General features: G+C 46.4%; 1 protein-coding gene across 1 annotated transcript in view; it reads right to left on the reverse strand.

Moving 5' to 3' along the window:
* Positions 1-13,617, reverse strand: part of lrp2b (low density lipoprotein receptor-related protein 2b) — a 40,133-nt gene that overhangs the window by 17,157 nt on the left and 9,359 nt on the right. The window contains exons 21-47 of the mRNA XM_069663895.1: positions 13,244-13,522; positions 12,909-13,148; positions 12,685-12,807; positions 12,460-12,576; positions 11,455-11,832; positions 11,111-11,359; positions 10,756-10,964; positions 10,458-10,642; positions 10,118-10,346; positions 9,448-9,625; positions 9,177-9,305; positions 8,849-9,015; positions 8,544-8,687; positions 7,550-7,659; positions 7,067-7,244; positions 6,768-6,981; positions 6,132-6,368; positions 5,858-6,046; positions 5,279-5,751; positions 3,168-3,615; positions 2,841-3,006; positions 2,587-2,745; positions 2,219-2,508; positions 1,782-1,985; positions 1,440-1,682; positions 1,188-1,313; positions 885-1,004 (exon numbers count right to left, since the gene is read on the reverse strand). Of these exons, the coding sequence (XP_069519996.1) occupies positions 885-1,004; positions 1,188-1,313; positions 1,440-1,682; positions 1,782-1,985; positions 2,219-2,508; positions 2,587-2,745; positions 2,841-3,006; positions 3,168-3,615; positions 5,279-5,751; positions 5,858-6,046; positions 6,132-6,368; positions 6,768-6,981; positions 7,067-7,244; positions 7,550-7,659; positions 8,544-8,687; positions 8,849-9,015; positions 9,177-9,305; positions 9,448-9,625; positions 10,118-10,346; positions 10,458-10,642; positions 10,756-10,964; positions 11,111-11,359; positions 11,455-11,832; positions 12,460-12,576; positions 12,685-12,807; positions 12,909-13,148; positions 13,244-13,522 (5,784 nt within the window). The remainder of the gene's footprint in view (positions 1-884; positions 1,005-1,187; positions 1,314-1,439; positions 1,683-1,781; positions 1,986-2,218; positions 2,509-2,586; positions 2,746-2,840; positions 3,007-3,167; positions 3,616-5,278; positions 5,752-5,857; positions 6,047-6,131; positions 6,369-6,767; positions 6,982-7,066; positions 7,245-7,549; positions 7,660-8,543; positions 8,688-8,848; positions 9,016-9,176; positions 9,306-9,447; positions 9,626-10,117; positions 10,347-10,457; positions 10,643-10,755; positions 10,965-11,110; positions 11,360-11,454; positions 11,833-12,459; positions 12,577-12,684; positions 12,808-12,908; positions 13,149-13,243; positions 13,523-13,617) is intronic.

A 13,617-nucleotide genomic window follows, 5' to 3' on the forward strand; every position in this document is an offset into this window, starting at 1 on the left:
CGTTTATAAAGCCACCTTTTTAGTAGCAAAAAGAAAACATAGGATACTTCATCAAACGTAACTTTAACTGTATTGAATTTCGGCCAATCGATCAATTGAGATATATCGAGACAAGAAGGCACTGAAAGAGCTTCTCTTTAAAAAGCCAGCATATTGAATTGTTGTATGCCTCCGCCAACTAGTCAAGCTGAAGTTACATTTCTGTCTGTGCAGACTCCAGATGTTGGAGTTATTAACAGAAGATATTAAGTGCATGTTTTGGCCAAATGGAAGTTAATACTAAAGCAACATTTCATTTTATTTATTAGCTTATTTGTTGAGAAATATGCTGCCCTCACTTCGAGACTATTTTTCCACAGGAGGAGAGAGTACTGACGCACATGATGCACTTATCATCACCTTGAGATCAAGATTAGCAAGATCAAAGAGCTTGTTGTGGATTACCTGAGGAACAGGAGCCCCCCCTGTCCTGGTTGTCATCCAGTGACAGGAAGTGAAAAGGGTGGATTCATACCAGTACCTTGGGGTCTAAATCGATCACAGTGACCTTGACCTTTGACCTTTGACCACCAAAATCTAACCAGATCATTCTTGAGTCCAAGAGGAGGTTTGTGCCAGCTATCATAATCAGCGTAGGAAATCTGGAGTTACAACCAGAAACCTGTTTTGTGAGGTCACAGTGAGCTTGACCTTTGACCTTTGACCACCAAAATCTAATCAGGTCACCCTTGACTCCAAGTGAACAGAAATGACCTCTAGGCATTCCTATGATATCGTGTTCACAAGAATAGCATGGACATGAGGTCATTGTGACCTTGACCTTTAACCTTTAACCACCAAAATCTACATATGAACGTAAGGACGGACAGCATGCAAATACTCACCACAGGAGGGAGGTTCATCCGTCCCATCATTGCAGTCTTTGATGGAGTCACACACCCAGGACTCAGGGATACACTTCCCTTCACCGCAGCTGAACTGATCCGGAGAGCACGTACGGCCCGCTGCAGCACAGAAATATAATCCACCATCACACAGATTCAGACATGAGTCCGTGCTGAGATCGACTGGATCGCCTCAGTAGGTAAAACTTAAACTTCGTAGGTCATACAGTTCTTACCAGCGTGCCTCTCCTTCACTATTTCTCACTGAGCTGCAGCAGCACAAACACTTTGCGTTCAACTCACCGCAGAAGAGCGGATTCTCATCGCTGTTGTCGCCACAGTTGTTGTAGCCATCACACAGGCTCCCAGGGTAGATGCAGATGTTGGTGTTTTCACACTTGACCTGGTTTGAGGGACACGTCCGGTCAGCTGGAGAGGGCAAAGATCAAAACATGAAACACAGTTTTTTATCATGCAGGTGGATATTACAGCTGTGATTATCTTCAACACGATCCTATTGATGCTTTTCTTAATGGAAGGAGGAAGATCACTCACGGCAGTTGATTTCATCAGAGGTGGCGTTGTCTCGGCAGTCGTTGAACCCGTCACAAACAAAGTCAGCGTTGATGCAGCGTCCGTTGTCGCAGGTGAACTCGGTGGCGGGGTTGCACGTTGGGAAGGGGCAGCCTCGCTCGTCGCTGTTGTCGCCGCAGTCGTTTGTGTAGTCGCAGGTGTAGCTGAGCGGCACGCAGCGCCCATTGTCGCAGGTGAAGTCGATGGCTGCGCAGGTGTGGAAGGCTGTGCAGGAGGAACAAGAGCTGATTTAGTTTGCCGCCTTGATTTTTATATTTATATTTCTAACAATCCACAGTTTAAAGATTGAACTCCTTCTCTCACCGCACACTCTCTCCAGCTCGTCCGAGTTGTCGTGGCAGTCGTTGTAGCCGTCGCACTTCCAACGCGCTGAGATGCAGTTACCGTTGAGACAGGTGAACTGCTCGGGCTCGCAGCGCTCCCCCTTGTCTAGGATGCAGTCTTTGCCGTTGTTAGCGAGGTACCAGTTCCCCTGATGAGGGCACTGGCACTCTGGACCCAGTGGACCTGCAGGAGGGATTGTAGGAGGTGAGGGCATTTAAGGAAGAAGAGGAGCACAGAGATAATCTTTTTAATTACTCGTGCTAATGTGTCTTTTTTGTTGTTCAGGACTTTCTGAACTTGCTCTGAAGTCTGAGAGAGTTACTAAAACACTTAACCTTCATGTGTCGAGAGAAGCACCAAGACTTATTAATCAAATGCAGATAATAACTGCTTCCTTAACATCTGCGTCCTCTTACCGGGAACACAGACGTGACTGCACCCTCCATTGAACTGCTGACAGGAGCTGGAGCAGCTCTCCTGCTTAGAAGCGGCGAAAACGTGGATATCGTTCGGTCGGTACTGCAGGTCCTGGGCGAGCACAGCGAAGCCGGAGCCGTCATCCTTCCCGGCCCTAAAGACGCCTCTCTCGGTCCAGTCGGTCCAGAAGATGTCCTGCTGGAAGACGGTCAGGGCGTACGGGTACATGACCCCCTGCAGGATCACTTGTCTGTTCGCTCCGGTCAGAGTGGACCGCTCGATCTTATCTCTGCAGGAAACAGGAAGGAGGAGGAGTTATAAAGAGATGTGAGCTGTATGGGATCTGCTGTAATTCAACTTCACGTACAATGAGGCATCAGCCCAGTAGAGCATCCGTTCTTCAAAATCCAGAGACAGGCCGTTGGGCGTCGTCAGGCTGGTGTTGATGATCGGGGTTCGGAAGTTTCCACCCAAAGTGGCCCTCTCGATCTTAGCCGGAGAGCCCCAGTCAGTCCAGTACAGGTAACTGGGAGGAGAGAGCGGTGTGAGAAGGAAATGATCGCACTATAGTCAGTGTGGTTCAGCGTATTTGGTAGAGAATAAATGATCTGTTGCCTTTACCCATAGCAGGGGTCGACAATGATGCCTCTGGGACGGTTTGCATGTGCGATGATTGAGCGGTTCTGCCCGTCTACGCCCATAGACTGGACGTTTCGCCTGTAGTAGTCGGTGAAGTAGAGACGCTTGTTGATCCAGTCGTACGCCAATCCCTCTGGGTCGTCCAAATCTGAGCAGAGAAGAAGAGAAGAAGAGAAGAGAGGATATTAATAAAAACACAATAAGATCATAAAGGAAATTAGAAATAAAGCGAGACACGTGAGTGGATTATTATTATGAAGTATTAGGATCCCACAAAGGGAACATAATAACAGTTAATGTTACGCTCACTTGTGACGATCATGACAGGCGGGCTCGTGATGGATGTCGTCGTGATGTAGCCAATTTTGCTCCGTCCGATCCCCATATACTGAGCGAAGAAAATCCGCCTCTCCTTGAAGTCATAGTCCAGTGCCATCACGCTGTAGCTCAAGGTCGTCGCCGGATAGGGCGTGCTGTGATCCGTGGGGTCTAACCTCATGCTATTCAGCGTGTAGTCTGTAGTGAAAACTAGATACTCATCCTCTAAGTAACCGCACGTTACTCCGTTGCTGAGAAGCGACCCGTGCGCACAGCCACATTTTGGATGCTCCTGGCCTGCGATGGCGAAGCAAAACTGCTGGCAGCGTCCGTTATCTTCCTGACACGGGTTGAAGCCCACCAGGTTGGCAGACGTAGGCTGGACATGAGCGTCGAAGATGGTGACGTCCATGAGCCCGTCAAGATTGTCTCGGATTACCTGGTACGAGTGGAAGAAAACAGTTTGCTATGAAGTGGCTCTGCTGGTGCTAGCTGCTATTTACTGGCCAGTTTTTCATGGATTTCAAGCTAAAACAGACCTCCAACTATAGCTGCAACTTATGCATATTTTATTATGCCTTATTGGGTTTTTTTAAATCGTGAAAAGGGCCCATTTTCATTTATCAAGATTCTGAATTAAGTACTTGTTCTACTAACAGTCTTAAGTAAACCGATTAATACTCACTTTGCTATCGTATATGACGAAGAAAAGCAGCCAGCCAAACCCAGCCTTCTCCCATGTCATCCCCCACCTATATAATGTTATGTCTCCCTTTGTTAAGTGCTATTGAAGCTGCTGCTTTCAATTGTATTGCTGCTGAGTGCTACTTAGGGCCCTCCAGCCATCTGTTTTCTCCCAAATGAAGGCTTTACTTCTTGACCAAACAAAAGAAAGATTACTTTCTGATTAAGCTGCTTTTTAAATGAGTGATTGCACCAAGCCAAGGTCAGATTACATTACGTGGATTGGTTGTTTAAAGAGGGGTTATTATGCTGTTTCAAATTTTAAGAAATACATATATATAATGTTACAATGTTGGATGTTCAGACTAAACGTGGATGACTTTACAAATCTGTAGATAAAAGTATGTTGGAGTAATCCCCAGGCTTCTCAGCTCAGTCTGCAGGCTGCTGTGAACGCCAGGTTTCACACTGTTTTTTCTACAAGCCTGCTGAGGCTGCACTTCGTGATGTCACAAAGTGCAGCCTTTTTGACGTCACAAAGTGCAGCCTCAGCAGGCTTCAGAGAGCTGGCCAATCAGAAGAAAGCGGGCTTGTAGGGGCGGGCTTTCTTAAAGGGACAGAGCTGACTGATTCGTTTGAAGCAAAGGCTGTATGAGGGCCTGCACAGAGCACCAATTTGAGTTTTTTTAACTGTAAATTATGCTAAGCTACTCAACAGGTATCACAGAGTGAAGCTTGAAATTAGCATAATACCCCCCTTTTAAAACATGTCTTTAGCAAAAATGCTAATCTGTTTTTTTGTTTTGCTCCAGCTTCTCAAAGTTAAGGATGTTTGTGCTTTAAAATGTTTTATATGATTATAAACTAAATATAATAATTTATAAACTGATTATAATAATTTAATAATAATAATCAACTTTTTTGATAGGACAGCTAAAGATAGATCAGGAAGTAAGGGAAGTAGAGAGTGGGGGATGACATGCAGCAAATGATCAGCAGACCAGGAGTCGGTCCTGCGATCACTGCGTCAAGGATGGTAGCACTGTATGGGGCACCTGCTCTACCAATTGAGCTAAACCAGCACCCCCAGTGTTGCCATCATGTACTGTAGGAAATTGTAACAGAAGTCTGTGCAATTTCCTAACATTTAATAGACTGAAAACGGAACTGATTGAGATATTAATCTTTAGATTTATAAATAATGGAAGCAAATATTATTTGTAGCCTTTTATGCAGATGTTGTGAAACTAGGAAAGAGGACTTGTGTGTGCAACAACAAGTAAATCTGGACATAAACTGAGAGGTCGCTGTAGTCTTGAGTAAACACATTGTGTTTCCCAAATAAATTTGTGTACAATTTATTTAGTTATTCCAATGGATGATCAAAAAACAGCTTAAACTGTAAAAGTAACTCTCACCTCTGGCTGGTCAGAATTAGCTGGGTCCTTGCTCGCCTGGAAAAGCTTCCCGAGCTTTTTATCCACCCACAGCATGTACCCTCCAAGTATAGCCATCCCTGTTGGAGACGGATAGCGGCTCCCAAACCGGACAATCTGCCTCTGTGTGCCGTCCGGGGCCATCCTGAAGATTATATCGAGCACGTCGTCGGTCCAGTAGAGGAAATTGTTTGTGTAATCGATGGTGAGGCCAGAAGGTGAAGCCAGGCTATCTGATGCCAACACAGTGCGGTTGGTGCCGTCCAGCAGGGCGCGCTCAATCTTGGGCGTTTGGCCAGAGTCGGTCCAGAAGAGGTAGCGCAGTTTGGGGCTGACGGCCACGTCGCGGGGCTGGTCTTCAGTGGACTTGAAGAGAATCTTTCTGTAGGTGGTGTTGATTGCAAGGACTTCGAGGAAGGTCTCGGCCTCGAAGGCGTTAGTGAAGTATAAGTTACCTACAGCGTGAATGGAGGGATGAGAGAGACAAGAATGCAGAGTTAAAATGGGTAAGAAAGGGGTTTAATTGCATGAAATGTATACAGAAAATGAGCGGTGTAATACCCGCAATCCAGTCTACAGCGAAGCCCTGAATGCCTCTTTTTCCAACCCCTGAGCTGATGATTCGGCTGTAGTACCCTCCATCCGTTTTGGCCCTGAAGATGCCCTTGTAAGAGGAGGAGGTGCTGTTGTCAGTCCAGTATACAAAGCCAGATGGGATGTGGAGGTCCAGCTTTCCCTTAGTGGTGGACGCTGCAAAAGATGCAAGAAAAATGCATCATTTGGATTTAAGATGCAGAACATCATCATAATGCAGGTCAATGCTAAGCCCACATACATCCACCGACAGGCACCATGGCCTCAGAGTGGTCCGAGCTGTTAATGTGGAAGCCGCGGATGAACTTGGGGGTGGAGACGATAGCGTAAGAGTCAAACTGTTCACAGCGGGCGCCGTCTTGAGAGGGTTGAAAGCCCGTGGTGCAGGCGCAGGTTTTTTGATTGTCGGGTTTGGGCAGACAGAGGTGGGGACAGCCGCCGTTGTTGGAGCTGCAGGCGTTGGTGGTGCCTGCTGAGTCTGATGTGGGAGAGAAAAAGGAAGTGGTGGAGGTGCTCGTTAGTGCATCAAACAAGCCCCAAACATGGGACAGAAGCGTTTAAGTGCTATGTGACTTGTTAGAGATGTTTTCATGTGAGAGAAAAATATTCTTCCAATCTTCAAAAACAGCAGATCATTTACTTAGCTTGGTTAAGAAAAAATAGCTATGAGGACTGTTATGATAGAAAGCATATTCAACACAAAAGCTGCATTCAAATGATGAACATAAGTGGTGCTCGATCCTGCCGTGTGCTGTCCTTGAGAAGGACACTAAACTCCTACCTGCTCGCTCTCCGGCAGTAATTACGTGCTGCATAATGTAACAGTCTGGATGAAAACAAAAAGAGCTCGAGGACAGAAATCTCTGACTACACGTACTGTCTCTGGCGTGCACTTTGAGAGCCCGCAGGCCGGACATGCCGGTCCTCATCGCCACCATGTTGGCGCCGTTTTGCTTGTCCACCCTCTCGATGACCTCGTAGTCCGAGTCGGTGTAGTAGAGGTGGTCCTGGTGGATCGTCAGCCCCCATGGACGCGACAGGCCGCTCACCACCGTCACGCGGCTTACTCCGTCCATGGTGCCGCTTTCGATCTGGGGCGAACAATGTCAGGATCATGATGGAGAATACAATCACAGCAGGCAGAAGATTACAAGGTGATATAAAGCGAATACACACCACCCCTGAGCCTGCCACAGCCCAGTACAGTTTCCTGTTAGGGATGTCAGCAGTGATGTATCCTATGTTAGCCAGGTTGCCTGTGTACAGGGTCCTCAGGTTTGCTCCGTCCATGTCAGCGCTGCCGACCTTTGGAGGAACTCCGTTGTCTGACCCCCTGTCCGTCCAAAACAGCTTCCTGTGACAGGAAATGTCGAGAAGTTAGACACAAACATACTGTGTAACCTCACGTTATTTGTAATTTTTGTGGGATATTTAGATCAAGAAACATGCTAGAGATGGACATTTTGTTGTTGGAGAAATTACATGACAGTCTTTCAAACAATCACATCACTTTGTTCCTGTCACCCTGATATTGTCTGCTCAGTTAATGCTGTCAAATCAGTTGAGTCCTGCTCTTCTAGTTCTGTCTTTGCAGAGCCAGGAAGAATGTATTGTTCTCACTGCCACATACACAGTGGTGTGTATCAGATAATACGTTACCCTCGGGCTGGATCCACAGCTATTCCAAAAGGCTCTCCTGCCCCCTCTGGTTTACCATTGGAGGTGATGAGTGTCTTCCTGTAGTGCTGGTTCCCGTCCACACGGATTACCTACGGAAAGTGTAAAGGTTTGTTTATTTACTTGCAATATAATGATGCAAAAACATAAACGATGCACAAAAATACATCCCGGCTAGGACGAAAAATATAAATAATAGGGATGCACGATATTGTATTTTTTGCCGATATCCGATATGCCGATATTTTACAACTCATTAAGCTGATTACCGATAAAGATATCTTTTCCCACACACCTAATTGCAGAGTTCATCAACTATCTTCCCTATTGGAATTAGCGTACAGTTTAATGGTGATACTCTTATCACATTTGTTACAACGGTCGGGGTGACGGGTCTTGAGATGGTTAATCAAGTTTGTAGTGTTGAAAGACTTTGCCTTGGCTCCTCCTCGCATCACCGAAGCTGAGCAGTCATTGCAAATAGCAGTTTTGCGATCTATTTCGGACACTTTGAAAAACTTCCACACCACGGACATTTTGGCTTCTAACTCTCTCATGCTGCAGGTAGACACATGTGACGTCATCATGCTGCGCCGCGCAGGTCTTCTTCACGCCGGGGATATTGCGCCGAGGTCGGGCATTTAATCAAGTATGCAGCAGCCCATTATTTTATTGGTTAATTATATCGGTGGATATCGGCGTGTTGGCCGATATCCGATAGTTCATTTTTAAGCCAATATCGGCCGATACCGATAACGTGCAGATAATATCATGCATTCCTAATAAATAAAACACATTAAATAGACAAGTAAGACATTCACAATCCATCAACGATGATTGCAATTAATACTGAATGTGTTGTGATAAAAAACAGATGGTAAATGAGGCAACGTTATCATCATCTGACATGTTTTTTAACAATGTTAATGCACTTTTTGACAAATTATTCACAAAGTGATCAATAATCTGTGCTTACCTCTATAGATTTACTGGTGGGATTGGTGTAATACATGATTCGGCTAATCCAATCAAAAGCCAGACCAGAGGGGGAGCCCATGAAAGCAGCTGGAGCAAACTCAGACCGGTTGGTCCCGCTGGTTTTCACTTGCCAGATAGAACCCTGATGTTACAGCAAATACAGAGATCATGCTTCAAAACAAGCTTTTTAGAAATGTATACGTTAAATTATAAAAAATGACACAGGTGCACATTATTAATCATCAACATTTCTGTAACATGTTGTAGTACAGCTGCAAAAGCTAATGTAAGACCTCCACTCACAGTGCTCTGCACCCAGTAGACAAGCTGCTCCTGGTCATCGAACTCGATGTCCCGTCCCTGGCTGATGCCAGACACAGGGGCCATTGCGTTGTTGGAGGAGTCAGCGGGGTCCAGAGGAATGCCAAAGATAACTGAGTCTCTCACCACCATCAAGAAGGGAGACTCATCTAAGAGTACACAGGATGAGAGGAAGACAATACTAAAACACAAAGAGGTGCCAAACTGTAGGAGAGAATCGCATTTTAGCCGAAAAAATCAATCAGAAAACTAATATTCTTTAAAGTGGTTTGTGTTCACCGACATTTCAACATGGTTAGAAAACACCTACCTTTGATACAGGTGCGTTTGTCAGCATCCAGCTTCCAGCCGGACTGACAGTGGCAGGTGTAGTACCGAGGTCTCAGGCCTGCCAGCAGGCACAGCTGAGTGCACAGGTGCTCTCTGCATGGGTTGATGGCTGAATATGAAACAACAGCATTACTAATCAAAAAGAAAAGCAGACCTACAACCAAAACAACTATAGAAGGCTAAACTAAAACTGTAATGTAATTCACTTTGGAAAACTACAATTGTCAAAGTAAGATTTGCTGTTTTTTTACCTGCTGGCTGTTTGATGGGATGGTCCATCACGATGCCCATGGGCTGGTACACATTGGTCATAAGAGTGGTGATGTTCCCACCGTGGAACTTGTTCGTACTCATCACTTTGCTGGTGTAGCGCTCCGACCAGAAGATGCTGTCCTCAAAGATGGTCATACCGTGTGGGTGCTGGAGAACCTGGTGGGAGGTGGGCATGCACAGGGGTGATGTTTTTTAATCCTAAATTATCGAATGAAGGTTTTGATTTTTGATCGGCACCATCCTGATTTATGCGATACATGTGTGAACTCTAGTTTATGTAGGGGATAATGTATAGTGAGCAGGTTGTTATAGCCGAATGGAACCCCGACAGGATTAGAGCCACATCCCTAGCAACGGTCTGTTCTTCATAGCAACGGTCTGCTATAGAGAAATAGCAGACCTCGGATACTGTAATTAACCAATCAGAATCAAGTATTTAACACAGCTGTGTAATAATGGTGAGACAAACTAGAGTTTAGATTCTCTATAGCAGACTGTTGCTATGAAGATCAGACCGTTGCTAGGGATGCGGCTCTAACCCTGTCAGGGTTAAATTTGGCTATAACAGCCTGCCCACCAATTAGAAATAAAACTTATTATTCATGCATCCAGTTGCATTAAAGATTAAATCAATCAAACTAAACCTACCATATCGCTTGCCATGACCTGATGGCGGTTGTTGCCTTCATAGTCACAGTAGTCTATATATTTGAGGTAGGCGTCAGCGAAGTAGACCCTTCGTGTGGTGTAGTCCAGAGCCAGGCCGTTGGGCCAGTAGACCTTAGTGCTGACAATGACTCGTCTCACGTTGCCATCCATGTCGGCGCGCTCGATCCTGGGGTTCTGGCCCCAGTCGGACCAGAACATCAGGTAGGTGCTGGGAGGAACGACAGAAGGATGAGCTTTTATAAAATCATGAAATAAACATAAAATAAAAAGACCACAATGATCAGATTAGAGACAATGTAAACGCCCTTTCTCTTCTTACTAGTTACGAGGGTCTAACACCAGGCCGCGGGGGCTGGTCACGTTCTTAGTGAGGAGGACTTTCCGAAAGCGGCCGTCCAGAGTGGACACCTCAATGTTCTCCATGACAGAGTCGGTCCAGTAAAGGTTCCGCCCCACCCAGTCCACAGCTACACTCTCTGGTACCATCAGACCAGAGGAGAACACCTAGAACAACAGAGACACATTGAGCTGATAACTATGCACCCGTTCATTTAGTTGATTTAAATGGTGGTTGAAATCGATTGCTTAAATGCAATCTGTGAAAATGCTTCTCTTACTTCCCGTCTGTCCGTGCCGTTCTGGAAGGAGCTCCAGATCTTCTTCTGCGAGGCATCAGCCCAGTAGATCCTGGAAGTTACGCGATCAAAGTCAACAGTCACGATGGCTGACCCGCTGATCACCGGACGCATCTGAGGTGGTCTCATGTTGATTCGGTTGGCGATGATCTGGCTACGCTTGGAGACCAGGAGTACAGCTGCTTGTTGATCTAAGGGGAGACAAACATCTTGTTTCCTCCCAATATTTATCGAAAAATATCTTTCACATGCACATATTAAGCACCAACAATCTGTTCCTTGTGCCTGCAAATTCTGCTTTTAATTCTAACTTTTTTTGTAACAAAATGTTGCTTACCTGTAGCTTTGCAGGTGCGACCGTCAGGCTCTAGGACGTAACCATGTGAGCAGTAGCACCGGAAGGTTCCTCTCTCGTTGAAGCACTGCTGGCTGCAGAAGCCTGGGATCAGACACTCGTTGATGTCATCGCAGGTCTTGGAGTCGTTGAGGAGCTGATACCCTGACGGACAGGTGCACTCGGCCCCAAATGGTCCTTGAATGCAGTCGTTACTGCAGCCGCCGTTGTTGAGGGCACAGTCATCTTGGTCTTAACGAAGTAACACAGCAGTGAGTTAAATTAGGTTCCTGTTTCCACCCCAAGCTGTTTAAATATATAAAAGATATGATATTTGTAAAACTCACTGCAGATAGGGGACTCATCCGCTCCGTTGGGGCAGTCCCTCTGGCCGTTGCACACCTTGTCCAGGTTGATACACACCTGGTCGGTGGGGCAAAGCCACTGCCCGGAGGGACAACTGAACGGAGGGGTGGGGCAGTCCTGTTCATCACTATTGTCGCGGCAGTCGTTGTCGCCGTCACACACCCAGCTTTGGGGGACACATATCTTGTTGGTGCACTGGAAGTAGTTGGATCTACAGGTGACGGGCGGGCAGGTGTTGTGTTCGTCTGATCCGTCCTCACAGTCGGGGTGGCCGTCACACTCCCACATGTCTGGTATGCAGAAACCGTCGGTCTGGCACTGGAACTCGTCATCATGGCAGAGGCCTGGGCCTCGAGTGGCTGGAGGGGCCACAGACATTAAAGCAATGATTAACATTGCAAGGACCTTCTTTCTTGTAGAAACTTCAGTTTCTCATGAGATGGATGAGGTGTAAAATGTGTTAAAGAGGGGGTATTATGCTGTTTCACATTTTAAGACATATATATAATGTTACAATGTTGGATGTCCAGACTAAACATGGGTGAAGTTTCAAATCTGTAGGTGAAAGTATGTTGGAGTAATCCCCAGGCTTCTCAGCTCAGTCTGCAGGCTGCTGTGAATGCCAGGTTTCACACCGTTTTTTTCCACACACTGCACTAATCAGAAGAAAGTGGGCTTGTAGGGGCGGGGTTTCGTAAAGGGACAGAGCTGACTGAGTCGTTTCAGGCAGAGGCTGTATGAGGGCCTGCATAGAGCCGAATTTTTTTAACTGTAAATGATGCTAAGCTACTCCACAGGTATCACAGAATGAAATATGAAGCTTGAAATTAGCACAATACCCCCTTTAATCTTTATGATTCTTCCCATTTTCTATCTGACTGTTCAACTAAAAGGCTGACAGACTTTAATTTTTGCAATCGTTCATAATTAAATCACTGATTTATCTTCATTTTGTGTATGTAAAGCATAAATCAGTGTTTGCTTACGACAGTCTCGTTCATCAGAATGGTCCCTGCAGTCAAACACTCCGTCACACTGATAACTCGAACTGACACACTGGTCCCCGCTGGCGCAGGCAAACTCGTAGGAGGCGCAGTTAAACTCTTCAGATAACGAGGAAAAGACACATGAACGTAAAAATTAAAGTTACACTCTATAAAGAGGTGTGCTGAAACAGAAATAACCGAGAAGGAAGTGACAATAATTCCTACCACAGTTTGCCTCATCAGATCCATCCAGGCAGTCCTGGTCTCCATCGCACACGTAGGAGCTGTAGATGCAGCGGTGGTCAGGGCACAGGAAGTAGTTCGGAGGGCATGTAGTGATGGTTGAATCTGTCAGTCACAGATCCAGCTCATTTACTAACTTACATTAACAAGATCATAATAATGTGCACAGCTTTAATTGAGCAGGGAGAGTGACACCGCACACTTACTGCAGTTGTGCTCGTCAGAGCCGTCGCCGCAGTCGTTGTCGCCGTCACACAACCACATTGGATTGATACACCTGTTGTTATCGCAGGTGAAGTAATTTGCGGCGCAGGTGGTGGGCCGACGAGTGGGACAGTTCACTTCATCAGAGCCGTCGCCGCAGTCGTCCATGCCGTCGCAGCGCCAACTGGACAAGACGCAGTGCTTGTTGTTGCAGGTGAACGCTCGCGGGGAGCAGGTCGCTCCTGGGAAAGATACAAGGAAGAGACAGAAAGGTTTATTAATGAAAATGTTTGCTTGAAAACACACATTTATATATTTTTTGGACATATACATTCACCTGTATCGGTGCAGTTGGCCTCATCAGTCTGATCCACACAATCAACTATTCCATCACAGCGGTAGGAGTTGGGTTTGCAGCGTCCTTCGTCGCACTCGAAGGAGAGGTCGCCGCAGATGTTGCCAGGCGGGGGAACAGAATCGTCTTTGATGCAGTCCCTCTGATTGGGCTGGAGTTTCATGCCGTACGGACAGCCACACACCCGATTGTAGGACGGGGTCGGGAAACAGAAGTGGCTGCAGCGCCCGTTGGGCACCGCGTTGCACCGGCTGTTGAATGCTGTCAGGAGGAGGATGAAGAATATAAGTCAGCGGGTTCTGGATTATTATATCTAGGTGGCCTAATGCTCATCACCCTGACCCTGCAGTCACTGA

The sequence above is a fragment of the Semicossyphus pulcher genome, unplaced genomic scaffold, assembly GCF_022749685.1.
Source record: "Semicossyphus pulcher isolate SPU_LCO1_2020_fin unplaced genomic scaffold, fSemPul1.0.p SCAF_16, whole genome shotgun sequence".
Taxonomy (NCBI): Eukaryota; Metazoa; Chordata; class Actinopteri; order Labriformes; family Labridae; genus Semicossyphus; species Semicossyphus pulcher.